The sequence below is a fragment of the Vidua chalybeata genome, chromosome 9, assembly GCF_026979565.1.
Source record: "Vidua chalybeata isolate OUT-0048 chromosome 9, bVidCha1 merged haplotype, whole genome shotgun sequence".
Taxonomy (NCBI): domain Eukaryota; kingdom Metazoa; phylum Chordata; class Aves; order Passeriformes; family Viduidae; genus Vidua; species Vidua chalybeata.
The window spans coordinates 28,528,031-28,555,451 of record NC_071538.1 but is presented as its reverse complement, the minus strand read 5'-3'; the positions used below and the strand labels follow the sequence as shown (position 1 = coordinate 28,555,451).

At 49.2% G+C, this 27,421-nt stretch overlaps 1 protein-coding gene across 1 annotated transcript; it reads left to right on the top strand.

The window, feature by feature from the left end:
- Positions 1 to 1,088: 1,088 nt before the first annotated feature.
- Positions 1,089 to 26,914, top strand: NMNAT2 (nicotinamide nucleotide adenylyltransferase 2). Its single transcript, XM_053949945.1, has 12 exons — positions 1,089 to 1,582; positions 3,930 to 4,059; positions 20,065 to 20,153; positions 20,870 to 20,937; positions 21,647 to 21,725; positions 22,759 to 22,888; positions 23,517 to 23,597; positions 23,709 to 23,753; positions 24,561 to 24,637; positions 25,898 to 25,999; positions 26,230 to 26,297; positions 26,427 to 26,914. Exons 2-12 carry the CDS (start codon positions 3,975 to 3,977, stop codon positions 26,527 to 26,529), a joined length of 927 nt encoding a protein of 308 aa, XP_053805920.1. The 5' UTR covers positions 1,089 to 1,582; positions 3,930 to 3,974; the 3' UTR covers positions 26,530 to 26,914.
- The last annotated feature ends 507 nt before the right edge of the window (positions 26,915 to 27,421 follow it).

Below are 27,421 nucleotides of genomic sequence, written 5' to 3'. Positions count from 1 at the left end.
CAACCTCAATAGATCTCCAGCTTTATCTCATGGCATCCTTTGGCATCTTCTTCCAGTGCATGAGGAACCAAGCCCTGAGAAGAGCTCCCCAGGCTGCTCATAAGTTTTCTAACCTCAGTTATAAGCCATGTCTGTCACTGGCTGCTTTTCAGCCTTGCTTATTCCCTCCTTGTTTGAATGTCTGCTCCTACAGAGGGTCATCCAAAATGGAAGATTTCTCCCTTTGGGCCAGGCTGCCCCACCCCATTTGACCTCAGACCTGGGTTTGGCAGCTCCCCCCATCTCAACTCCCACCATAGCAGCTATTCCCAAGTGCTTCCATTTATTGTTCGATGCCATTGTTCCATGAGCAACTGGGTCAGCTTGGCCTGTCTGGCCTGGCCCAATCTGCCAGTTCAGTCTGGCTTCCTTATATTTGCAAATCCTTTCACTCCCGTGGGCTGGGTTTGCAAGCCTGAGTTTTGGCTAGATACATTCAGATTATATCTCAAAAATGGGTATAAATTAAAAACCTGCTTTTATGGGAACCAGGGGTTTTATTCCAACTGGGCCACCAGGTGAGCCCTTATTCAAGATTTTTTGCTCATTAAATCTCAAGGAAAGGCTCCTTTCTTCTTTTTCTTTTGAAGTGTATGTTGCATTACAAAAATTTCTTAGAGTCATAGGGCTGGCATGTGGAGAGCAGAACTGAATCTGCTTCTTGGTCCTTATCAGAAAAGACTCCCAAATGTGCCAGGACGGGTTCACAAATGGTTTAAGCCCCTCTCTGTCCTTTTCTCTGATAGATTTGAGTTCTTTTGAAGAGTTTGCACACTGTCAGTTTAAAAGCCTTAAGCTGGAAGGTTTCTCTTCCTGCTTCCAAGAGGAGGGACAAGGTGAGAGGCAGTGCTGGGAGAACTGAGGGGTCCCCATCCCTCACCCCAGTGAACACAGCCATGATCTTCCTGCCTTCTCCTGCATGGCCCCCTGCTCTTGAGGCCTGGCTGTGCAGATGGTGAAGAGTTGGACAAATCCATGTGCAGAAATACCCCTGGTGTGAGCCACAGGCCTCAAGTCCCATTGGCAATGATTTTGCAGTGCTGATATGAGCTCCCTGTGTTTCTCCACGCTGTTTTCTTCCTCAGGGAATAAACCCCAGCTAATCATCCTTCTGCCCTCTCTGTGTCCTGCTTGCCACCATGGGCTGCGTTGGAGCTCAAATCCGCTGGGGCTCTCGGGGTGCTCCAGCACAACAATCCCTGGCAGGGAACATCTGGCTCCTGCAGCTGAGGCTGTTGTCTTCAGCCATGAGAAACCTGCACCCACATGTCCAGGAAAAGCAGCAAGTAAAAGAAAATACATGCTGAGTTGGAAAACACTGAGAGGGAAGAAGGTGAAATAACCACAGCACAGCCTTGCAGGCATCGCTCCCACACCAAAACCTGCCACTGCTCCCAGCCGGCTGCGTTGCTAAGTGACAGCTGATTCACCACATCACTCACCATCCAGCAGGCAGCAGGAAAGCCAGGGAAGAGCTACAGACAGGGCTGCCCAGACCTCATCCTCACCATGGCCAGGCAGTGTGTAACCTGCATCTGGACAGGTGATCTTCATCTTTCACTGGTGTTTAAGGTCAAGCCCTGGTGTGAAACAAAGCAGGCAGAGATTCAGCTGCATGGCAGGAGCTGTCAGGACCAGTGGGATGTGTTTGGCATCACCAGGCAGTAGGAGAACTTAACCACCAACAGTTTTGTCCACTCGTGCCTTCTGCAACAGCAGCACTTGATGCTCCTACAGCTGCAGGTTGTATAAGCTACAGAAGGGAAAACATGCTCCCCTGCAAAATTTCCTATGCAAAATTACCAGGGAATGGGGTCAGGATTAACAAAAAATTCAGCTGTCTCACCTCAACTTCAGCCTCTTCTGTATAAAAGGAATCAGTGAAGAATTTTCTCATAAAGGGCACATCCCCATATTTCATATCAGGGAAGTTGTACCACCTCCAAGGGAAGGGGGTAGGACACCATCCTTAGTAGGAATGTGCAGGAGAGGAGCCCTCATTTCCCTGCTGGCAAGACCTGTGATTTTAAAGGCAGAGTTATGCTGTGCACAGTACCAGTGGTAAACTGCAGAGACACTTCTTTTTCCTAATGTCATGAGTCTCTCCTTTTCAGGGTAAGCTTGGAGGAGCAGCAGATGAAAATGCCCAACACAACCCCAAAATCTAATCCCATTGAATCATCATATGTCCATACAGAGCCAGTAAGAAGACAGAGCAGGGACCAAGGCGCAGAGCACACCACCTTTCTCAGCATCTCTCTTCCTCAACACCAGCTTCAGCTTAGTCTGAAATAAAAATCAGGATAGAAATATAACCCCAGAGTGAGACAGATCACCCCTTGCTATCAGTGTGTGCTCCTGAGACTGTGAGTGCAGCCAGGGCCTCCACAACAAGGATTTAAGGTTTCCCTGAACAAACAGATTCAGCATCATCTTGGGTTCATTCCCTAGTGGTCTTGCTCCATCATATCACTCCAAGCTAATGAGTATCCCAGCACCTGGCTGAGCTGAGAGGGAAAAAAGTTTTTGAGTAAAAGGCTGTAAATAATTAATCTTAGCAGGACAAGGAGAAACATAGCACAGTGCTGTGAGTAGGCCTAAAAGCCTCTGCCATGAGAAGGCAGAAATTAACGTTTGGGGAGCATCCTCTTAAGTACAGTGGAGGAAGACAGATGAAGGTAGAAAGGGAGACCTACTGGTGGCAAAAAACTCCCTGCAAAGAGGAAAATCTGTGTATAGGAGCCAGAGATAAGGCCAAGACAGCCTTTGGGAAGGGGCTGAAGGCAGCTGCATGCAGCTCTTCTTAGTGGCTGTAGGCAGAGAGGGCTCTGCTGGGCCTTGCTCAGGGCAAGGAGCTTCTTTAGTGGAGAACAGCAATGCTGCAGTCCTTAAAATGAGACATTTAGAGAATTAGACAGTTGGGTAATCTGCTACTAGTTTACCTTGCAGTAAAGACTGGTTTTTGGTGAATGTATAGCATCTATTTAATGTTGGTCTCTTTCAGGCAATGAAGTGGATGTGTTGGGTGAAGCTGAAGCCCCACAAGTTATTTTCCTTGTAGAACCCCAGAAAAGGGTGCTGTAGCAATGGTGTGCTGGGGCTGGAGCAGCTCAGAGATTTATGCAGGTCCCAGGCTGGGACCACCTAAGCAGCAGGGGGAACACATGTAGCTGCTCATGAGCACCGAGTTGTGCAGATCACAGAATCAGTTAGGGCTGGAAAAGACCTCTGAGGTCATCAAGTCCAATCTATGACTGATTATCACCTTGTCAGCTACGTCATGGCATTAAGTGCCACATCCAGCCTTTCCTTAAACACTTCCAGGGACAGTGACTCCACTACCTCTCTGGGCAGCCCATTCCAATGTCTAATCACCCTTTTGGTGAAGAAATTCCTCCTGATGTCTGTCGGCCTAGGACTATGCCTCCTTGCCTGTCGCTGGTTGCCTGGAGAAAATACTGACCCTCCCACCTGGTTACAGCCTCCTTTCAGGGAGTTGTAGGGCGTGATAAGGTCACCCTTAGCCTCCTCATCCGCAGGCTAAACCTCCCGTTACATCTCCTCAGTCCTGGGGATGCCGGCGTGTCCCTGCTGCGCCTCTGTGAGTGTGAGTGCACATAGAGCGGACGCGGATGTGTGCCCATCTCTGTGTGTGTGCATGGGCGCATCTGTGCCGGGGCGTGTGCCCCTCTCCACGCCGCGGGGATGGATGTGTGCCCGTGGGGTGTGCCCATGAGTGTACACGCACACACGCGTGTGCAGGACCCCGCGGGGGGCGCGCCCCGGGCCGTGCTGGCGAGGGGCGGCCCCGGCCCGGCTCCCGCAGCCGCGGCGCCGCCCCCGCTCCCGCCCGGCCCCGCTCCATCCCTCCGCCCTCCTCCCTCCCGCAGCCGCACCGAGCCACAGACCGCGGCGGGGCCGGGCAGGGCCGCACCATGACCGAGACCACCAAGACCCACGTTATCCTGCTGGCCTGCGGCAGCTTCAACCCCATCACCAAGGGGCACATCCAGATGTTCGGTCAGTGTCCGCGGCGGCGGGGCGGGCCGGGGGAGGCGGGGGGTTGGGGGAGGCCTGGGAGAGCGCCTGGGGCTGCACCCCGGGCTGGGATGGGCGCGTTGCGGGGTTCGGGGCGCGTTTGGAGGCGCAGCTCCGCTCCCGGGGACGGCGGCGGCGCCGGGCGCTGTCCGCGGCCGGTGGTGCTGAAGGCGCCGCGGGCGGGGACCGCCGGGGGCTCCCGAACCTGTTCCCCATCCCTGGCAGCTGTCCCCAGCCCTTTGGGGCTGTCCCCCTCGGATGGCCGGGTTCCCCTCTCTGCACTCACATTCTCACGCTCCCGCCCCCGCAGCCCCCGGGGTCGGTCCTGGCGCCGTTTGTCCGCCGCTATTCGTCCTCCGGTCTGTGAGACTGCAGCCGCTGCAGCACTTCCATTTCCTCTGACCAGGGAGGAGATAGAACCAAGCAACCACAGCCAGGTACAAAAGTCAACAAAAATACAGGCACTTAATGGAGATATTGGAGTACTCAACCATTAGACTGATACTAGGTGGAAGGAACGGGAAACGTTGGTGTGAGATGATGGATATTACCGAGCATCCCTGTGATGATACAGATGATGGGGATGCTGGAATCACTGCTACAGCCTGGCAAGACAAGAGGGAGGGAAGGAGGGAGAGAGGAAGGGCAGTCTCCATCAAAGGCAGTCTGACATGCCATAGATAGTAAAGCTCAAAATGCCTGGAAATCTCAATGCAAACAGTGGCTCGCTTGACTGGGGAGGAGTCCTGGGAGGGTGAAGTGTCCACTGCAGACCACCTTGGACAGGATTCATCCTTTATGTCTGCTAGGAGATTCAAGACTGGGAAGCAGATACTGAAGGTTGTGTGCTACCAGTGGAGAAGTATCCCTGGGGTTTCTAAAAGCTGTATATAAGTTTCTAAATATATAAACTATATAAAAATAGTTGAAATCAGCTTGGAGTATTTCTGCATCAGACCTTGTTTTTGTAGAACATAATGAGCTGCACCTCAGGTTAGAAAATGATGGTTTTCTAGATGCAAAGGATCACATTGTTATTCCATTTTGTAAGTGCCAGCAAAATGTAGGCCTGGACACCAATATGCTTGAAATTAAAACAACAACAACAACAAAAAAATCTTATCCCCTAAGCAAAAAAGAAATTGACAACAAGAATCAAGAGGAACTATTTAAAAATAAAAACAATTATTAAATTAAATTACAAAGACTTGGTTGATGGAAGCAACCACTGATGAAAAAGATTTCTGTAATTCACATTTAGTCTTATTTTGATTAAGTAACACTAAAGATATCCATGTGGCCCTTATTCAATGGACTAACAAGAAGTAACAAAATGTATTTTAGAAAATAAGGATCAGTGAGATATTAGTATGCAGTGCATGTTCTCATAGACTCGCAGTAAGATTTTCTTTTTGCTCAGTACTCTTCAGTATCTTTATCAAAGACGTGAAAGAAAATATATAATCCCTGATGGTAAAAAGTGTCCGTGAGCCCAAAGTGGGCAGAATAGCAATTCCTGCTGGTAATGAGTCAGTTGTGCTGCCTGATTCTGGTTGTTTGATAAAAAGAGCTTGTTCAACAGCAAAGTCATATGGCCAGCGAGGAAGAACACATGTCAAATATAAACAAAAGGCAAATGTCTTCTGCCAAACAGTGGTGGTGTCAAGGACTGAGGGGGGATTGTGCACAGCCCACTGAATGCAAACTCTGTGTGGTGCTGTAAATAAAGCAGCAAATGTGATCCTTGTACATATGAGCAGGGGAATATCAAGCAGAAAAAGAAAGGTTGTACTATTTTCATGTGCAGCATTAGCAAAACCCTTCTCTGAGGAACAGTGAGAAGAATTACATTAGTTTTGGAAGCCAGGCTTTGTGGCAGGAGACTGGGGAGGCTCAGTCTAGATCCATCCTTAAATATGTTAAGGGGTATCCTGATCTGCTTGGGGGAGGGATATGTGATATGTGATTAAAGTGGGCAACTTTGCTCAGCAGAATAAGTACGGGTGAGATGCCAAGAGTGGATCACTCAACCACTTCAAACCACAACAAAATCTGTTGTGTGGGTTTGAGTGACCTTAATCAAGTAATATGAGAAAGTACCTGGGTACCTGGTGGATTCTCTGTCACATGAAGGCCGCAAATGAATACTCAGAAATCTTTCAGGAAAACAGGTTTTAGCTCAAATAGGGTGTTTTGATGTGGAAATTTGCTATGCATGCATCTGTAGAGCTCCTGGAATACAATACTTGAGATACCTGATAGGGACAAATGAGACTTCCATGAGGAAAGGGCACAGAATTCAGCTTTTAAATCCATCATCATTTTTGTTTGAGGAATACTTCTCCCCAGAAAAAGTGTAATCCTGTAAAGCCATAGGAATCTCAACCAAAGTCTGTGTTACTCTTCTAGCTCTGCACTATAGAGTCCAACCAAAACAGTGCTCTATCCTGTAAATGATGCATTTCAAACAGCTGAATTTGGGCAAAAATGTTGTCTTCATCATTCAGACAAATACTTGGGCTTTGAGAACCTAATAGGAGGATTTTTTTTGCTTAGCCTAGTGAAAGACAATTTATCTCTTTAACATACGGCACTAATTAAGCCAAAAGGAAGTACAATATTTGCTCAAGTATGTCACTGTAAACACACTATTGTATGTCAACCATCATTTTTCTCAGTGTGGATTTTACCATGTTTTATTCAGACCAAAACTCAACCTTTTCCCATAGGATTTTTGCCTGAATAAGAGATTAGTTAATTATGTGGAAGTCTCTTCTAGTGGGGGAAAAATTTCCATTGAGTTATTCTTTCCATCAGTCATATGAATTTAAGACTCATCACTGGGATTCCAGAAAGCCAGGATTCTTCTTACAACACCAAATCTGCAACTGCATCCCACCACTGAACCTTGTGAGGAGCTGAACTTGCTGCAACAGAGCTCCCTGCTTCATCTGCCAGTTAAAATTCTGGATCACTGGGGCTCCCCAAATGAGGCTGAATCATGTCTGTGTATCAAAAATGAACATAATACATATTAATTAATACTTGGCCTAAGATATATAATGTATAACAAAAAAGTAGGTGAGACACAGTCATGTACAGCCATCCCTACCAAGGGGTTGAGACAAACACCCACATAGTCCTTAAAAACACTCCAAGTTATTTGTGGTATCAGCTGCACTTTAAGAGGTGTTCTGAATCACAAATTTCAGTTGTATTTTCTAGCATTTTGTGGCTATGAGAAAAAGTTTGGGATTTTACTGTGGTGGGGAGAAAAGACAGAAGGACAGAGAGGGCAAAGGTTGTTTCCAAAGCTTGACACAAACATTGGTGACCTTTAATCCAAAATTAAACTCCATTTATAGCCTAAGGAGGTATGGAGAGGAAAAAGCAGAGCCAAATCAGAAAGTCTTAATAATTGAAGAAAAATAAGATTCAGAACAAAGTCCTGCGTTAAAGCCACATGAAACCCCCACCACTGCTGGATGCAGGGAGCCCAGCTGCTCACCTCAGCCAGCACACACCAAACCCCAGGATGTTCACTTTCATTTCTAGCTGCCACTCAGAGGAGCACAGAGCACGGGCTGCTGCTTATCCCTCCTGCCCTGCAGCCAGCTCAGGAGGGGAACCTCTGAGACATCCCCGCGCTGGCTTTGGGTCTCAGCAAAAGCACTGGGACATGCTGAGTGGCACGGACACCCAGCAGTGGGATCTGCTGTCTAAAGAGCATCTTCTCCATCCTGGCCTCCTCAGTTTGCCTCCTTCTCCCTTTCCATGCAAGCAATGCCACTCAAAGGACAAAAGCCAAGGCACCAACGTCAAAAGCAAAACCTAATCCATGCAGCTCTCCTAACATGCCACAGCCCATGCTGGCACTCTGCCAGACAATGAGCTTGTGCTTGCTTTGACAATTAAATCACTTCCTCATGTGGCCCCAGCTCAGAGAGCCCTAATACAACTGTATCCAGAGCATGAAAACCAAAATGCAGCTCTGTAGAGCAAGGTAGAAAGCAAATTTTTCAATCAAAAAAATATAGTTCAGTTGGAAGATGGTCTTAGGTAAAATAATGGGATTAAAGGCATCACCAGACGAGGTCAGAGACTCCAAGTTCTCTGTCATGGTGTTTCAGAGTTGGAGACAGAGCCAAAAAATAGCTAGATTTGGAAGGAAGGTGATGAGAGTAGTTTCTTTGTAGGTTCTGAAGTGGAAAGGGCTTGTACTATCCTGTGGATATGTGGGAATTGGAGGATTGTTCTGATGATTTCTTCAAACTGAGATGAGGGTTTTGGTGGAGTGAAATGGTATCTGGTTGATCAATGGTTTTTTTGATACTGATTTTTTCCCCCTCTATTTTCTTTAATTCATTTTTCTTCAATTGAAGAAAAGGCCCCTCTGGAATTGCCCACATTCCCCATTTTGGCACTTTAGACTTTTTTTTCTCTTGCCTTTTTAAAGTTCTGAAGTTCTTCACAATCCATTCTTTTCGTGTGCAAATTTCTGGCTTCATTCACAAAGCCTTGCTCATCGACCACAGTTTTATTTCCCAGCTCTAAGAACAGCCCAGCTCTATTTATGCCCAGCTCTAAGAACAGCTTTATCTCCAGGGATTTGATGACCCCTCAATTCCCCTTTCCACCTCTGCTTATCAGCCTGCAAGTAGCAGAGCTTCACTGAGGCATCCCTGCTCTTGCAGAGGAAGATTTCAGCCTTCCTTCCTCCCTTCTGGATGCACAGTGCCCACCAAGTCCAGCAATGTAGAGTCTGGGCTCCATGGGGATGTTCAGAGCTGGTCTCAGAGGCAGCAAGTTGGGTAATCCCCCCCAAAAATGGGACATTATCTGACTTGGCTTTTTTACAGCTAGTTTTTGGGTACTATGAAGCACTTGATGGCAAATAGAGAATTCTAATCAAGTCTGTATCATCTGCCTGTATCCATACTGCCTCGTCTCCTGCATGTGGATTTACAGGGTGATGGGTTGCTCCAGGTCAGCTTCTTTGTGAGGAAGAGATTCATTCTGATGTGGCCTTCTGATAGGCAGTTTTAGTACCTCAGATATTTTAAACTTGTTCAACTATGGAGTTTCCCCACCTACTTAATTTCAAAAAAGTGCCCAGAACCTGGACTTGCACAGAAAAACACTGCCAGTAAATAGCCTGAATCCTGAAAGTCAGCAAATCCCCACTATTCTTTCCTTTTTAATTAAATTTTCCTTAAGTTGTGTGTGCATCTGTTATTGAAGAGAGTTAATATCCCAACCAACAGCTGGGTGAAAAACATCTCTGATGGAAAACAATGAAAAAGGACTCTTCTATTAAACATAAAACCCTCTTGCTTGGTTCTTAAGAAACTTGAGCAATTAAAAATCTCAGCAGGCTGCTCTTTGATTATCCACTGCAATCCTTGTGGAGGAGCAGCACTGAGGGCTGCTGCATCCCATAGCAAGGGATTTGAGATGAAAGGATGGAGTCTCTAAGTAAAGAGGGATGAAGAGGCAGGAGCTGAGGCTTTTGCTAATGATATATTGTCTTAATATCCTGAATTTCAAGAATCACTTTTTCTTATTTGATTGAGATGACTGAACTGCAGAACAGTTTAATGAGAGTGTCGCTGCCTGGGACAGAGTTGGGAGAAATGCCTGAGCGGCATGACAGCTTCACCCTTTCCCCTTTGCTTAAATAAGAATACATCGGCAAATGTCCAGAAGCAAAATTCCTTCCCCCTCCACCTAACAAAAGCTTGTCAGGAGGTTGAGAGAGACTTTGCTCTGCTGTCTGCAGCATGAGTAAGAAGTGCGGGCCCCTGTGAGGCTGCCTCGTGGTTCCATTCCACCCTCGGCTGCCATCGGAACGCGTAGTTGGCTGGAGGGATCGATCCATGGAGCGGGAGGTGTCATGGGGCTCTGGGAGGACGTGACGGACACGGAGAGGCTGCCTGAGCTCCGCCCGGGCTCCGCGGAGCTCAGCAGCATCGGCAGAGCGCAGTGGGGATGACTTGACCAGGGCAGAGCCGGGACAGAGCTCACTTAAAACACCCGGGGGGATGTATCGGACACGGGGAGCTGCGGCACCCCTGCTCATCCCTCTGTAACACAGCGGAGGAGCTTCCACTGACACCCGAGCCGCTGAAATCACAGCAAACAGCCGAAACGCCCCTCGGTACAAGGGGTCTGGGAAGGTGAGCTGTGCCTAGCGCCAAGTGCCCCTGGCTCAGCGGGACAGCGACACCCGGCAGCCCGGCCCTGGTGCCGCGGTGGCTGGGACACCGGCACACCTCCACGCCCAGCACTTGCCCCGAACACACTGAAACTGCAGATACTTGGGTGCTGTGCTGGGGGGACAAAGCAGCACCGGCAGGACTGCAGCACCCGTGGCTCTTCTGAGGATCGTTTGATATCAGTTGATGTCACATTTCTATCACTGCACCCCATACAGACTCATTTTTCACAGCCTTTATCATCAGCTTCCTGCATCTCAAGCATCTCCTCTTCATGACCCAGAGTGAGGAGTTTTCCTGAGCACGAGACTAAACTCCATCAATAACTATTCAGGGATTCTTTTAAAATATTTATAAGCTCTTAAATATTTAGCACTATTTATTACAGTCTCTGAGACATCACATTGACTCTGTGATAATGCCACCTCCCAAAATGTGCCACATACCTTCTTCTACTTCCACCGACTATAAACAACCTGGCAGTGAGAAATCCAGTCCTACAACCTCATTCAAGAAGGAAACAGGGGCTCTGCTTCTATTTAAAAACCATTTGCACTCACTGTGATGCTCTCACCTTCTGCACTGTCTTCTCTGATGCTTTTTAACATCAGCCTGAGCAATGTCAAGGGTATCAATTAGCTGCATGCTAAACACCAGCAGCTCACATCTCTCATGTAACCTTGGGCAGCTCATTTAACTGCTTGAGTGGTGCAGGGGGGGAGCCACATCCTTCTGCTGCCAGGCTGCTCTGGGTCAGCTACCCCAGTGATGGGGGCCAGGGGTAGGAGTGGGTCATGACTGTGCTGATCTTTGTGCATCTGAGTGGCAACAGACCCAAAATGGACCTCTGCACACTTTGGCTTCCAAAATCCCTTCTGGCAGCAAGGCTGGAGGTCTGCAAGAGGTTCTCTGAGCCAAGGAAGTCCACCTGTGTTGAAATGTAGCACAAGTACCTCCAACCTTAATCCTAACCCAAACTTCAACCTCCACCTGGGACCAGGGAGTGCAGGGCAGCTCTGGGAAGACCCAACAACCTCTGAAGACCGAATAATCAGCATAAGATAGAGACAAAGCCAGGGCACCTCTGGATTTTGACATGAGCATACCCTCTCTGGTATTTATAATCCCTCAGTCCAAGCACTTCCATGATGCCACCAGCACCCAGCCAAGCAGGGACAGATTTTCGGATGCCCTGCGTGGAGAAAGTCAATAGTGCCCATCACAACCCTGAAAATAAACCAGGGCCAAGGCACAAGCTCTCATTCCACTGAAACACTATTGTTGCTGGAAAAGGCAACCTGGCTCAGAAACACTTTTTTCTTCCCCCTTTTCAGCATCAACTAATTTTCTTCAGTAAGCCTGAGCCACTGGATGTATCTTGGTCATAACAGCAGAAATTTGCTAAATCAATATTTGGGAACAGAAAAGCCCAGATTCTTCAGAAATATGCATTTTCAAAAGCCACTGTAGAGCTTACCCCAGGAGAAGATTAACTGATATAAGCCTGTTTCAGGGCTGGAATAGGAGGCACAGGCGATCCCCGTGGGATAGGTGGAGAACTCATCTCCGAGCCAGGCAAGGAAGAACTTGCACAGCCCCTGCTACACAAAGGTTTCTATTTTCACTGAAAATCCAACATCCCCTAATTGAGCTTAAGCCTTCCCTGAGGAGATGGTGTTTCTCTGTGGTTCGTTGGCAAGGGAAAGCAGAAAATCCACTTTTTCCAGGACAAGCCAGGTTGGGGATGCTTAAACATGTAACTATGCTTCTGGCACCTTTGCTTTGTGCAAAAACATGGTTGATGTTTCTGCTTGGGGAAAATGGGGTCTTGGGAATGGGTCTGCAAAGAGACAGGGTTTCACTGCTACACAGCTGCAGTAATGGGAATGTGACATCCCTCTGGTGTCACCTGGAGCCTGAAATCCTACCATGGCTCTGTCACCCCACAGCCTCACCAGCATCCCCCCAGCCTTTCTGCCTCTCTGTAGGTGGGATGTTTTCTGCCTGCACAGTCCTGGTTCAGCTAACACAGGTCCCAGACAAGGTCAGCATCTTCAGATACTTTGCCAGCAAAGGCAAGCTGTGGGTCAGACACGGGTCAGCTCCATGTGGAGGCAGCCCAAGACCAGCAAAGAGCTGCTGGACAAAGGCTCCTCGTCCCTGCTACATGGGGAATTGAGAACCATAAATCCTCTGCTCCCGGTAGGATTGTGATCTTGCCACGTGTCAGCCTGAAGGAGCAGCACCACACATGCCAGAACGTAAAAAGCACTGCCTTTGATGTGCTACAACAGCTTGGAAATGAAAACAAACAGAGTGCTTCCACAGGGAAATTAGGGCACTGGAAAACAAGTGTGAAAATCTGTTGGGGTTTTATTTCCCCTTCATTTTTTTAAAGGCACTGTGTGACACCAATTTCCCTGAGTGAGAGGGGGACTGGGACCTCTCCAGGGAAGTACATGAAGGTGCCTGTCCTATTTTATATGTTCTATCCACATTTTGACTAAAATGGCATATAAAACCATGGCAGAATACTGAAAACCTTGCCTTTTGCTGGGAGGGGTGACAGCTGATGCACCAGACAGGGAAAGGTACATGACCTTTCACTTTCCACTTCAATACCACACATACAAAAAATCATCTTACCTAGAAATGCTTAATCCTTCTTCAAGGGCTTCTAAGCAAGTTGTTTCATTGCTGTCCTGCAGAAGACAGTTCAAAAAACCTTCTTTAGGTGAAGGCCTCTTCTTCACCCATTTTTAGAATCACTGAATGGTTTGGAAGAGACCTTAAAGATCATCTTGTTACAACACCATTCCCAAGACCAGGTTGCTCCAAGCCCCATCCAACTATCTAAGAGTTGCTTTTACCTCATCAGATGCTTCCCCTTACCTCTTTAGCCCCAAAGACCTCTAAGATACCCAGATAGTAGCCCTGGGTGTTGAACACCTCGTGGAGGTATTTAACATGTCCACCCACTCACCTGCCCACACCTCAGGTGAGATCCAGCATGGCGATGAGAACATTCCTGCTCTCCCTGTGATACCAGAGTGGAGATCTCCAAGCAATAAGTTATATTGCTTCTCTGTAGAACTGGAGAGAGTGGCAGCACTGTGCTGATCACAGAAAAGTAGGTTCAGTCCCTGCCTGGAGGAGCTGGTGGCACTTCAAGTCAAGAAACAGCTCCTTGTAGTTCTTCTTATGTTGCTCACCTGATGGGCATTGCCTGCCCCCTCCCACTCCATAGCAGCAGGAGTAGCAGCTACAGGAGGGAAAAGCATCTTAGCCTGGGTTGCTCTGCCATGCTTTTCCTCAGATGCTCCTTTTCAAGTTCTAAACCTGAGAGCTCTTCTTCCTGGACTCCTGTGTAACTTCTCAGACCCACTGATCCTTGCAATACTTCACTTCTAATAAAAGAGGGAAAATAGGATGTCTTCACTTTCAACTATGTCAAATAGTTATCTACAGCTTCATAGAGGAAACCCAGATTCTCTGGGACCAGCCAGGTCCCTGCCCAGGCCCCATCTACTTGGGTCTCCAGGAAATGCTCTCCTATTTCTAGGTCAGCTTACTATGACTCAGTCTCCTACTTGTATTATTTTTAGTTAGTTTGTTGGTTTGTTTTAAACACCTAGTTTCACCCTTCTGCTTGAAGCCAGGAGTGGTCAACAGATGGTGATACCATGAGTCTCATTAATCATCACTTGTGTGGCTCTGAGTTGGACACTGATGGGGACCTGGGTGGGCTGGCAGGGTCAGGTCTTGCAGCATCACCTCTCAGGGCCTTTCACAGCCTCCACTTCCACCACAAATCTTGAGGCATTTGATGGCCAGTGCTTTTTTTGTGCTTATGAAAAGCTAATAAAACTAATGTACAGCAACACCAGAAGCACAGCCACAGCGTATTATCATACAATTTCAGAAAGCTGCAACCCACACACAGCAACACCACACCACTTCAGAAAGCTGCAAGCCTCTGCCCTTCTTGTCCTTTAGCCCAGCCTTTTATCCCCTCATGTTCACACATTGCACCTGTGTGCCTCTGTTCCCTTTGGTGGTTGGTCAGTGCCCCTGGGCACTCCATGGCTCATTGCTGTCAGTGCTGCTCACCTGCTTCTCACAGCTGAACCCACTGGGGATGAGGCTCAGCCACAGCCCCACTCCCAGTTGCCACACACTGTGTACCTACAAAGCCCTTCCCATATTTGTTATTTCCACAGTGCCTGAGTACAGCTATGGACTAATGGAGTGGGAGAAAGTATAACAGAGCAATTAGCTCAGAGATTAAAATCTTTTAAAAAATCATTAGGGGGCTTAATGGGATTTTTCTACCAACTAGAAGTCTCCTGAGAATCTGACTGAAATTATCTAAGAGGCACTAAGCACGAGGCAGGACAGGTTATTTGGGTCAGTGGGACACTAGGATCTCCCCAGGCTTGCCTTGGGAAGGGCCAACCCCACAGTGAAGAATCAGTCCCCTGCTTCTTCCCAAAGGAGGGACCTCTCTTGAAGAGCAGCCAGGGCTTGCTCTAGTAGAAATGTCTCTTTTGGGAGCCCAGGGAAGGGAGATGTCAATAGTTTGGAGATACCAATAGTTTCCCCAGTTCTAACCAAGATCTGACAGTGGGTGAAGACACTGGTTGGGACCCAGAACAAGGCTCTGGGGTAGGCAGGAGAACTGGGCTCTGAGAGAAGGACACCTCTAATGAAAACATCCCTGATTTGGCATGCAGAGGTGGTTTTTTTGGGTTTTTTTTTTTTTTTTTGGTTTTTTTTTTTTTTTTTTAATAATATCTATCTATATCTATATACATACACATCATTCAATTAGACTGAGAGTAACTGCTGGCTCCTTGCCCACACTGAGCTCTGGAAGCACCATTTAAGTCCTGCAAGTGCTGCTAGCTTGAGAATAAAACAAAGTGTGCTGGCATATCTGGGTCACTCTCCTGCAGAAGAAGGGATTTTAATGGCCATGTCCCACCTCCTGTCCAAGGCTGTCAGAGGCCAAATTGCTCAAAATAAAAATGAGACACTTGGGAAATGGTTTTGCCTTCTCCATCACCTGTAGCTGTGCAACTTCTCAGTCCCAACTCTCAGGGCTGTGCAATGAAGGCTGTGCAGAGCTTTCTTGCCTCCCTACTACCTCGTGTGTGTTTTCAGAGAGCTGGCACAGTGTGAGCAAGCTGCAGCTTCAATCCCCTGTGGGGGAAGGGCATAAATCAGAGCTGGCCTGTGGCTTTACTCTGTAAGAAAAAAAAAAAAAAACATAGAAAAAAGGAAATCTTAGGGGTGCAGGTACAAAGGCAAAGCAAATACAATTTGAAATTACACCCTGAAAAATTGAACATGAGGAATATTTGATTTCAGTAACATCAGTTTAGGTGATGGGGCACTGCCAGAGGAGCCCAAACATTGTGATTAAATATACTCAGTGAGAACCTCCAAAAAGAAACATCTCTTAAATAAGGACTGATTTCCTACTGGGGAAGTGGGATGCTATTTTTTTCATTCAAACTGGACAAAACCATCACTTTTCAGTTTTGTAGCCCTGGAGCATATCCTCTGATTGGTCTTTCCCTATCATCATTTCTCAGGAAAGGAGCAGAGATGAAAATACTTGAAGTGCACTTGCAGGGCAGGCAAGCAAAGCTGGTCTGGGAAAGCAGGAAAGTGTCACCAGTGCCTGGGATGGGTCCAGGTGTCACCCCTGTCCCTTCCCTCCCCAACACAGCAAGGCTGTGGTCATCCAGCAGCTGCCAGGCACAGAGCCATGGCTGAAAGCTTCCCATCCCACAAGTAGGCTGCCAGGGGGCTAATGCATGTCTTGGCAGAGCCATCGCCCCGAGTTTATTTATGTCAACAATGTTTAAAAGCCATCAAGGCTGCCTGAAGCATTATGGACTATTTACTCCAGAAAAGGAATGAGCTGTTCATTTACAAGCTGACATCCTTGCATTGCTGTGGCAGGATGTAAAGTGCTCATAGAAAATGAAAATACTGGAGGGGGTTTTCTGTGGTCTGGTGTAATCTCTGGACATCACAGGTATTCAACAGGCAAGAAATGGGCTGGGAAAGGGATGGGAAGCTGTGAGAGAAGGCTGAGCTCAAGGACAACAAATGGGCCAGACACCCAACTAATTGTCAGAGAAGTGGAATTGAGAGGCCAAAGACTTAGGACTCTTCAAGCCAAAATCTACTTTTCTCCAGGCAAAAATCTTTGCACAAGCAGGGAAGGAAGGTTGGGAGTTGCAGACAGCTGACCATAAGGAATACAGCTGAGAAGAGAATTGGCTACTGCAGTGTCTTTGGCACTAGCTATGTCTACAAGGAGACCACGAACCTGATCCCCACAAGCAGCATATTTTGCAAGAAAGGCGTAACAAATTTTGTGAAAGAAAAAGGTCTTTTCTGAGAACATGGACTTGAGGGCTTGGAGCAAGCACTGCAAGATCAAAGCAGCCACAGCATTTGAAGCAATGACCCATGAAATCCAGCCTCCTGTTTCCAGAAACCCAGAGCAATGACTGCTGATGGGATCCACTCCTCCAGCTTGTGCCAGGGGCACACACACCATGGCAGGAGGCACTGCACCCTCAGCCCAGGGTGGGCCATGAGCCACCAACATCCCTGAGGCTTCTTATAAGAAATATAGCAGTTTTGCCTAGCCTTGTGCAGAGGGGAGGACTCAAGGCCTGATGAACTAACATGTTAGGACAGGCTTAGCTACCATGGCCTATTGCCCTCTCCATTTAGCCACTGAATGGTGCATCAGTCTAAGGAGATTCAAACTGTAAAAAAATAAAAATAAGCTTTATTTTTATTTTATAAGTTTTATTTTAACACAGCAGCATGACTGCAGTGAGGGCACACGCATATGCTGCAAACTAACACTGCAATTTTAGAATCACAAAATCATGGATCATCTAGGTTGGAAAATACCCTTTAGACCAAGTACAGCTCTTAACTCAGCACTGCCAAGGCCACCACTAACCCATGTCCCCAGGTGCCATCTCCACATGGCTTTTAAATCCCTCCAGGGGTGAGGACTCCACCACTGCCCTGGGCAGCTGTGCCAGGGCTTAACAACCATTTACATGAAGATTTTTTTCCCCAATATCCCATCTAAACCCATTTCCTCTTGTCCTGTTCCTTGTTCCCTGGGAGCAGAACCTGACCCTCACCTGGCTCCACCACCAGGGAATTGTGGAGAGGCAGAAGGTCCCCCTTGAGCCTTCTTTTCTCCAGGTTGAGCCCCCACCCAGCTCTCTCAGCCACTCCTGGTGCTCCAGACCCTTCCCCAGCTGTTCCCTTCTCTGGACATGCTACAGCACCTCTGAGTCTTTCTTGTGCCATCCTGAAGCCACAGTGCTCCCTGCCACCATCCCAGCAGTTAGGGCATCTGCTCCTGTCACCACGCCAGCCCTACCATTGACACAGCTCCTCTCCAAACAGGATTTTATTTAAGAAAATGCAATCTTTTCAAAGGCTTTTTTTTTTTAAAGTGGATAGCTGTGAAGGACTGGCTTAGCTGACAGTTGTATGAACAAGCGAGTCTGCAGAGTTTCCTACAGGACACAGCCCTGCAAGCAAACAACGTGCTCTGCCCCAAAACCAAGTGAGAACAGACCAGTTTGGGATGTGAAAGTGTCTTCTGCAAGTTGTGGGCAAGACAGAGCCAGAAGGCAGGTCTTCCCATTCCCTACACCGTACTGCTGCTTCTTAGCCCACATTTGTCCAATTACTTCCCTTGCAGGGATCTAATTGTCAATAAATGTGTTCCTGTTTCCATGCATATTTAAATTATATGAGGTGCTTCTGAGGTAGACAATAAGGTCTTGGAAATGCAGATCCCAACTCAGAAAGCAGCCTCATTTTTACAGGTGTCTCTAAAGACTGTGCAAGTTAAAACCCAAATGAGCAGTTTTGATGGCAATACAGCAGCAGCAGCCCTCTCCTGCAGCAGCAGAGCCCTCCCTGAGTGCTGCAAGGCCATCAACAACCTCTCAGATCCATGCCACGGTCAGTGACACCTTTCAGTAGAGCAGGTTGCTCCAAGCCCCAGCCTGCCTGGCCTTGGACACTTCCAAGGATGAGGTATCCAAAACTTCTCTGGGCATCCTGTGCCAGTTTTCTGCAGAAGAAATGTTTTGTTAAGGCAGAAGGTGGTGGTGGATATTTGGTGTAAGCTGGAAGCTGGAGCTGAGATGACATGCCAGCAGCATGGGTCACATTGCCTGAAGATGTGGAGATGGTGCCAGGCTGTTTAAATATAGACCTTGAGATATTGGTAGCCAGGAAAAACCTTTGGCTTTTGCCAACAAGAACTCAAGGCAAATTAATACCATCAGTCACCCTTGAGAGCTTGAAGCAGAGTTTGCATACAAAGAGTTCAGCTCCTCTGAAAGATGAACTTTATAAAGGGGTCATACATGAAGATGGACAGATCAGTGTTTTTAATCTTTTGGCAAGGAAAATCGAGTCAGGGCAAATCAGGAAATAATGAAAAGATGTGTTAATTTAAAATGCAACATTATCTTTTTTGTTAGGGAATTTCCTTTTTTTTTTTTTAATTTGCATTTTAATTTGCATTATGATAAAAAGGTAAATGCTGATCCATCAATCTTCACTTCTTCCTCCCAAAAAAACCAAACCCAAGCATACTGTGTTTTGCTGCATGTGCTCTCATGGGATTTTGAGGGCAGGAAGGATAATTTTGGTGCATCCAACTCAGGCAATCAAATTTTACTCCCTTGCACCTATCAAATAATTTAAGCCCACTTTGCCCTCTCTGGAGGCTGGTGTGTCCAAGGCACAAGAGCTGGGAAGGCAGCCAGAGTGAGGATTTCAGGTGAGTCTGAGGAAGAGGCTATATTAAGGCTGGCAAATTTCCCACAGGCTGTCACAGAGGCCTGAGGCTGCTCAATGCCCTCGAGGAGGAAATAAGGTCCATAGCAATTATATTTCCTTAATTTACTTTTAACTGACAGTAACTGAATAATATTCCCTAGCAGAAATTTCAACATTATCGGAAAAAAATTTTGCCCAAGTGACTTAGAATCCTGGAATGGTTTGGGTTGAAAGGGACCTTAAAGCTCACCCCGTTCCAGCCCCTGCCATGGACAGGGACATGTTCCACTAACCCAGGTTGCTTTAAGCCCCACCTAACCTGGCCTTGGACACTTCCAGGGATGTGGCAGCCACTGCCCCACTGGGAACACCCACCCTTCAGGAAGGACCTCTCATCATCCCCCAGGGCAGTGCCAGACACCGAGTTCAGTGTCTGAAGGATGTGATGCACAGTGATATCTTGGGATGGCTGATGGATCCTGAAATCACCACCTCCATTTCAGAAATGCTCCTTTTATTTGCAAATCCAAAATATTTTATAGATCTTGAAGAAAAAAATTAACTTTCTAATGCCTCATCAATCTTATCTGCCTTTTTGCTCTTACCTTCCTTATCTTCTTTTCCTTTGCTATTGTCTCAATAGCTGGGGTAGATATGCAGGAGACCAGGTGCGTTTGGCAATTTGTCACCAGCATTTTTATCCTCAAATGCCACCTTTAGGAAATACGAGCCTGAAACCGAACATCTCTTAGCATAGTTGGGACATGGGTGGCACATGGTGCTGACACAGGCCAGGGAGGGGTGTAACAGCTGTGCAGCTGTGGAGAGACTGGCTGGCCATGGCTGGTGGCTGCCATGGCATTGCAGGGCTCAGTGGGTCCTGCTAAATCTCCCTCCACCCTTTTCCTTGTCCCCCCTCCAGAGCGAGCCCGGGATTACCTGCACAAGACCGGACGCTTCATCGTCATTGGCGGCATCGTCTCGCCCGTGCACGACTCCTATGGGAAAACGGTGCGTCGGCCCCATTTCCTTTCTGCCTCCCGTGGGAGATGGCATCTCCAGAATTAGGGCTGAGCACTGGGCAGCACTACCTGACCTGTGGCCCCTTCATGGCCGTCTTCTGCCAGGGGCAGCTCCTGACCTTGGGAAAGTCTCAGAGAGAAGGGAGAGGATGAAACTGTTTAGATAAAAATTGCAGTGAGACACTAAAATTAGCCAAAGTACTAGACAGCAAAGAGAAACATTCCCATCCAAAACAGTAGTGGTGGTGATGCCTTAAGTGGAGGTTGGTGGGGTTTTTTTAAGTTTGAATTATTTCAAAGCAAATTGGGGAGGGGGGGCAGTTTGAGGGAGGATATCAAAATTATGCAAATGAGTGACATTTAGAAGCACTTGTCAAATAAGGAGTAGCGAGCTCACTTGTCTCCTGAAAGCTGGAGGAATTTCATCAAGAAACCACCCCCTCAGGTTGGCCCAGTTGGAGCACAGGTCTGGGAGTGGTAGTGCTGAGCAAATACCACCACCCAAGCATATAGCCAGGGTTGAGCCCAACAGAGACTCCTCCCCTCCAGCAAACAGGAGCTTAAATAAACTTCTGTGGGCAGGAAGGAATCCTTCTGGCCTGTCTCACATGAGTGAGCCTGATGTTCTGCCCAGAAAGGTTTTCAAGCCCAGGCTGGCCAAAGCATAAGGCTTCATAACTGTTCTTCCTTCACCTCCTTGTGCAGGGGCTAGTCTCTAGCCGGCACCGCTTGACCATGTGCCAGCTGGCCGTGCAGTCCTCCGACTGGATCAGGTGGGTGGCACAGCTGGCACCTGCCATGGCACCAGCAGCCCCTGCCCCTTCCCTGCACCGTGGGGACAAAGTCCTGCATGCAAAGTGGAGATGCCACCAGCTGGTAGAGCTCCAGCATGAATTTTCTCCCAGCCCAAGCTTGACTAAAAATCAAAGACCCTCCCCTCCCAGTCCAGCAGAGAACAGACGAGGAGGGTTACACCTCCCTTCAAGGGAGGCCTCAGGACTCAGGGAGCCATTCAAGCCCCTCACTGAGCTTGTGGTGTCTGGGTGATACCCAAAGTCACTTGGCTCACTCCAGCCTTGTGCTGTGGCACCTCCCCTGTCCACACATGTAGCACCAGCCTGCAGCTTCCGCCTTCCCAGCGCTGCCATGTGGCATCTGGTGGTTGAAGTGACACCAGAAGCATCTTGGGCTGCCCTCAGAAAGAGGTTTATGACACATACAGTCACATCCAAGGCAAAAAAAAAGCTGGTTGGTTGGGTGCCAAGCATGGAAAGATGACCAGGCTCACATTCGGGTCTCCAGAGCTGTTAGGGCTCACTATGGAGAAGGGCTGGAGGAAGGACATGGTCTATGCCAGGGCTGAGGGATCGATGATGGCTGCTCATGGCACTGCTGGCCAGCCCAGTGGGGAGGAGGTGGCATGGGCAGGAGGCCCAGGCAGTGGCCATAAGCGACACTGTTGCTTTGCTGCGCTTCTGGCAGGGTGGACCCCTGGGAATGCTACCAGGACACCTGGCAGACCACCTGCAGTGTGCTGGAGCACCACCGTGACCTGATGAAGGTGAGGCAGCCCCTACACCATGGGTGCATCAGGGTGAGGGCATGGGGAGAGTGCAGGGGTGGGGGTGCTCTTCCACCAGCTCATGGCCATCAACAATCAAAACACATCAGAGACTGACAGCAAGAAGTGCATCAGAGACTGACAGTGAGAAGACCTGCAGGAACACAGTGAGATCCTGACCTCAAAGGGGTGAGACCTTGTCACAGCTGCTTTGAGGTCTTGGCCCTGATGGCAGAAGGAAATGGGGCCCTCCAGCTGGAGCCAGCAGCCATCCTGGACCCAGCAACACCAGGAGGGCAGCAGGGCTTCAGGCAGACTCAAAGCAGGGGTGGGCATAAAGCACATCATTAGTGATGCCCTGCTTCCTCCTCCCTGAGGGAGGGAGGTGTGGAGGGGTCTCCCTGCTCACCAGCTGAGCCAGAACTACTGTATGAACCTGACAGAGAGATTTGACAGGAAAATTCCGCATCTGGGAAGTCCCCAGGGAGAACAGCCCCAGGAGGAAAAGTTCCAGGCAGTCCTGAAAGCCAAGTAGGAAGGTGACTGCCCTTGGGTGACAGGGGTAGCAGAGCTGCTGGTTCACTCAGATACAGGAAGAAAACCAAAGACAGGAAATGGATGAAAGAGCATTGTACAAGCTCATGGACAGCTCAGACAGGAGGCGCAGGAGTAGCATTAGCCAGCCCAGCAGGATGTCCAGTGCATCCAGGGACTGTGGTGCTGAAGCCAGGTAGTTGCAGGTGATACCTTCCTTTTCCTGTAGGGATGGGTGGAGGAGAGGACATGAATGCTCCTTGCTAACCCACACAAAAAAGTTGATACCACCTTAAACATGAGTCATTATCCACAGGGTCCTGATAGCCCCAGGCCCATTTGGTGAGGTCAGATGGGACTGGAGACCCTAAAGTGTGCTGGGATGTACCTGTCACAAACCTTGAACCAGGGGTGTAGAGGCTTGTTACAAGTTCAGAAAGGTTTTGCAAGGGTGCTGGGGTGAAGACACTGTTCCAACTGCATCCCTCCCTGACTGCAGAGAGTGACTGGCTGCATCCTCTCCAACGTCAACACACCCTCCATCACCCCTGTGATCGGCCAGCCCCAGAACGAGTCCTCGCAGAGCATCTACCAGAACAACAACAGCGTCTCCAGCAAGCCCACCGCGGGTAGGTGGCAGCAGCGTAGGGAAGAGAGGGATGGCTACTTACATCCTACCTCCCAGCCAGGGCTGCCGAATATCAGAACAGTGCTCCATCACCTTATTTTTGGACAGGTGTCTCATCAGTCTTGGTGCACCAAGTCCGGGGTGGGGCAGGGGTGTGATGCAGGAGTCAGCATCCAGCACAGCAAGGGCAGAAGCCAAAAAACAGCTAAAAATGGCTGTGAAATCACCGTGGACTTCAGCTGGATGATGTCTAGGCAGTGAGACCAACAAAAGGAAAGGCTACCTGGTACCAAGGGATGAAGTGGCAGGAGAGATAATGTAGTGGGATTCCCTACAAGACAGAGGGATGTGCACCATAAAGGTATTAGCTGAGAAGAGGGAACATTACTTAAATCCCATTAAAATGGATATCTTATGATTTTTCTTCATGATTCTAGCTGCCTAGCTGGTCCCTTTATGGGACAGTGGAGCACTCTTGGGAGTTAAGACCATGAGAGGAGGTGTTGGGAGACCTGGGAGTAGTTGCACACCCAGACACAGGAACATTTTGCAGAATCAAGGTGGCTGAAGTGCATGGATGGGTTAATTGCACAGCCTCTCTCCCATTAATTTTCCTTCTTCCCCTTTAGCAAAGATCTTGGGGAAGGTGGGAGAAAGCCTGAGCCGGATTTGCTGTGTTCGCCCGCCCATGGAGCGCTTCACCTTTGTGGGTATGTAGAGGAAAGGGTCAGCATCACCTCTAGAGACCCACTCCCCACCCTTCCACCCAACCCCTCTTCGAAGCTGGGCACTAGCCCCTCTCTTTTGCTGCCCTTTCTCAGATGAAAATGCCAACCTGGGGACAGTGATGAGATATGAGGAGATCGGTGAGTACACAGCCCCTCTCCACATTGCTCCCACTCCTCTGGGCGAGCGCTGCATGGCTTGGGAGCATCTGCATGACAGCTCTGGCACACACAGGATCATCTCACCTTGGTGCCAGCTACTGGGGCTCAGGAATACAACAGAAACAGCTCTAACTGGGCTGAGCCTAGTCCCATTGAGAGATAACAGCATGAAATAAGGGAGTGCAATGAGGACACAGCTCCCAGCACTGGCACAGACCTGCCATGGCACCCTGTCCTGAGAGTCCCCTCAAGTGCCATCAAACTTGGCCTCCCATGGTGGTGTCACCCCATGCCTGCAGCCCTGCAGAGCCTCACACAGCAGCAGGAGAGATTTTGGCTGCCTGACCAGCCATGGTGCCCCTTGCTCTAAAGACTTTTAGGGGTTTTAGCCCCATCAACATCACCCAGAGGTCTGCATGGGGAGTTTGCTGGTGGTTTTGAGACCCTTTTCACACACACAGCCTGCAACTACAGCCATCCTAGCACTTGCACCATGCTGAGCCTTAAGGCTTTGGCCACCTGGGAATGGCAAATAGTGAGGCATTTTCCCATGTAGCCACCTCTTCTCACCCCTTGGGGGGGTGGGGGGGGGTTTATGGCTTTTATAGGGCAGTTGTGCAAATAAATTCATCTTTATGGGCCTGTCAGAGCAGAAAACTCCTTCCCACAGCACAATTTTCTTGCTGAGCTGTAAAGCCAACCCTCAGAGTTGGGGGGGGGAGGGCAGGGGTGGGGTGTCCTTCTCAGCCCCCTGTGTTCTTACCTCTGGGCTTCTCTCTTTTCCAGAGCTTCGCATCTTGCTGCTCTGTGGCAGTGACCTACTGGAGTCCTTCTGTATTCCTGGCCTCTGGAATGAGGCAGATGTGAGTCACCACTGCCGGGCACCCCTCCATTCTCCTCCTCCTCTGCTTCCCACAGCCAGTGCTCCTGGGAGCCTCCAAGTCCCTTGGGATGACAGGAGCTGTGCCCACCATCTCCACTGCCTCCTCCATCCCAACCCTGGCTGTCATCTCCCCTACACATTTCCACAGGGCTTCCATGGTCCCAAGCCCTGTTCACTGTTAATGCAGAGGATGTCACCTGGGGTGGAGAGTAAACCCACCCCAAGGCTGCCCTCCCACTCCTTGTCCCTTAGAAGGAGCCAGTATTAAGTAGATACCAATCCCAGCAGAGTGAGGTATGCAGGTAGGAAATAAAGTATTTACAGGAGAGGTCCAGATGTTAGGAACTGAACATATTTAGAGCCAAATCAACATCTTTCACTGTTGGTCCTTGCTGGAAGAAGACATATTTTCATGGGAAAACACCAGCCCTGGAGAGGGGCCGGGCTGCTGACCCACCAGCTGCTCCTGGTTGGAGCCATGCTGGCTATGAGGGCTCCCCCAGCTCCGCCCTGAAATCAGTCAGTCAACACAAACCTCCCTCCTTGAACTTCTCAGCCTTCAAAAAATCAGTTCCCACGTCTTCAATCCTTAACTTTTTAAAGCATTTAGGCAGCAGGCATCTCCTTTGAAGGGCTGGAAAAACTGAAACGAGCCAAGCCTTGAGCCCAGCAAAAAGGATGCAGCAATTACATCAAAGCACAGGCAGAAGATGCATTCTGCAGCAGCACCTCCACACAGACTCCTGCTGCCTGAATTTGCTGACCCAAAGCTCTTTTGGATGAGCCTGATTTGTCTCATCTGAGATAGGTGTGAGCACTATGAGTGGTCCCCATACAGCAGCAAATTTGGCCAAACAAGCTTGGAAGAACAATCCTCCCAGACCTCTGTCAGGACCAATACATCCAGCCTGCTCACGAACCCTTCCAGCAAGGCAGCAAACTCATTCACCTTGGGCAACCTCTTCTGCTGTCACCTCCTTCTGCCACAAGTTCTCCTCAAAGCCTGACCTCAACATCCACTAATAGGATTTAACCCTGTGCCTTTTATTTGATCTACTGCCGACCACTTGGCTGCATAATTCCATATTTCTGCCAAAGGCTGTTGACATAGCCTCAAAGTCACTCACCATCTCCCTCCAGACCATGGTCCAGCTTTCACGGGGCAGGGTGGGGCCGGCAGACAATGGCAGGTTTTGTGTGGGGCGGCTATAAAGCTCTCCACACTTTGTGTTGCTCCCAGATGGAGGTGATCGTCGGGGAATTTGGGATCGTGGTGGTGCCCCGGGACGGAGCAGACCCCGAGCGGATCATGAACCACTCCTCCATACTCCGCAAGTACAAAGTGAGTGAGTGGGTGCACGTGTGGCCAGGGAAGGCTGCGAGAGGGCTCACAGTCTCTCTTCGTCTGGGGGACACTTCTGTCATGGGACACAAAGCATCTCAGGGTCAGGTGCTCTCAGCTGATGGAGGGGATGAGCAGTGGATCACCACACATCAGGGTGGGGAGGCTGGAGTGGCAGATACCTGCTTTCAAGCCATTCCTTCACTCCCGTTTTCCTCTTTCCCCTGCAGAACAACATCCTGGTGGTGAAGGATGACTCAAATCACCCCATGTCAGTTGTCAGCTCCACCAAAAGCAGGTGGGTGAAGCAGGGCTTCTCTCACTACAGAGTGGGAAGCAGGGTGCCCCCAGCCAGTCTCTCCATTTGCAGGGGCACCTGACCCACCCAAGTGGGCTCTGACACCTTTCTCTCTCCCCATGCCCCCAGACTGGCCCTGCAGCACGGGGATGGACACGTCGTGGATTACCTCTGCCAGCCCGTCATTGACTACATCCTCAAGAGCCAGCTCTACATCAACGCCTCTGGCTAAGTGCCCAAGACCTTGCAGCGAGACAGCCCTCGTGTCCCGCCTGCCTACAGCTCTGCATCACTCTTTTCTCTCTCTCAGTCCGTGTCTCCATCTCTCTCCCCGTGCCATGGCCTCCTGCCCATGTCTGCCTCTCACCCCCAGCACCAACACTGTTGTGCAGCCATGTCCAGGGAATGGTTTGGTCTCTTTTTCTGGGGTACTGCCCTGCCCTGCGTGCATGGGGAGGGAAGAGGGGCTGGTCAGGGAGCAACATGCTCCATGTGCTCCCAAGCATGTCCCTGGGAAATGGTCCCCTCAGTCCATCTTCCCAGCATGCTCAGAGCAGGGGCTGCCTATTCTGCATCATCTTACACAACCTACGCTCAATAAATCTGGGTGATTTTTTTTTTTTTTTTTTTATTAAGTAGCCCTTTGGGCCTCTCAGCCCAGTGACCAACCAGACCCTGGTTGGCAGCTGACAGTTGTAACACAATCTGCTCAGTGCCCCGCAGCAGGGGAACCTCCTCAGGCCAGCCATGAGACAGCCCAGCTAACAAAATCCTCCTCCTGCCCCTGAAAAGTCACGGAGAGGGCATTTCTAAAAGGCAGCAGAGGCCTTGGTAGAACAACATCCTGGTGGTGAAGGATGTAATGAAGTATTACAGAGATAATGTCACATCTCACTCTCCCTTAGCTGCAAGAACTGAAGCTGCTCCCTAGGCAAGTGAAGTTGGGGTGATGTTCTACTCTTACCCAGTGTCAGAGGGGGCATCCCACAGCACCTAGAAAGGGATCTGCCTTTTATGGGTAGAAAGAAGCAGGTGGTGAGCCAAAGCCTCTGGTGAGAATTTGCCCCAAACCTGGCCATGTCCATACCCATCCTCTACTCTCCAGATCTCCATTTCTGCTCCAA

What these genes read in the sequence shown, in the direction of transcription:
- NMNAT2 (XM_053949945.1), top strand. Translation starts at nt 3,975, where the DNA reads ATGACCGAGACCACCAAGACCCACGTTATCCTGCTGGCCTGCGGCAGC. An exon ending in GGAGCGCTTCACCTTTGTGG is followed by an intron (nt 23,598 to 23,708) that starts GTATGTAGAGGA and finishes GCCCTTTCTCAG; the next exon opens with ATGAAAATGCCAACCTGGGG. An exon ending in GATGAGATATGAGGAGATCG is followed by an intron (nt 23,754 to 24,560) that starts GTGAGTACACAG and finishes TCTCTTTTCCAG; the next exon opens with AGCTTCGCATCTTGCTGCTC.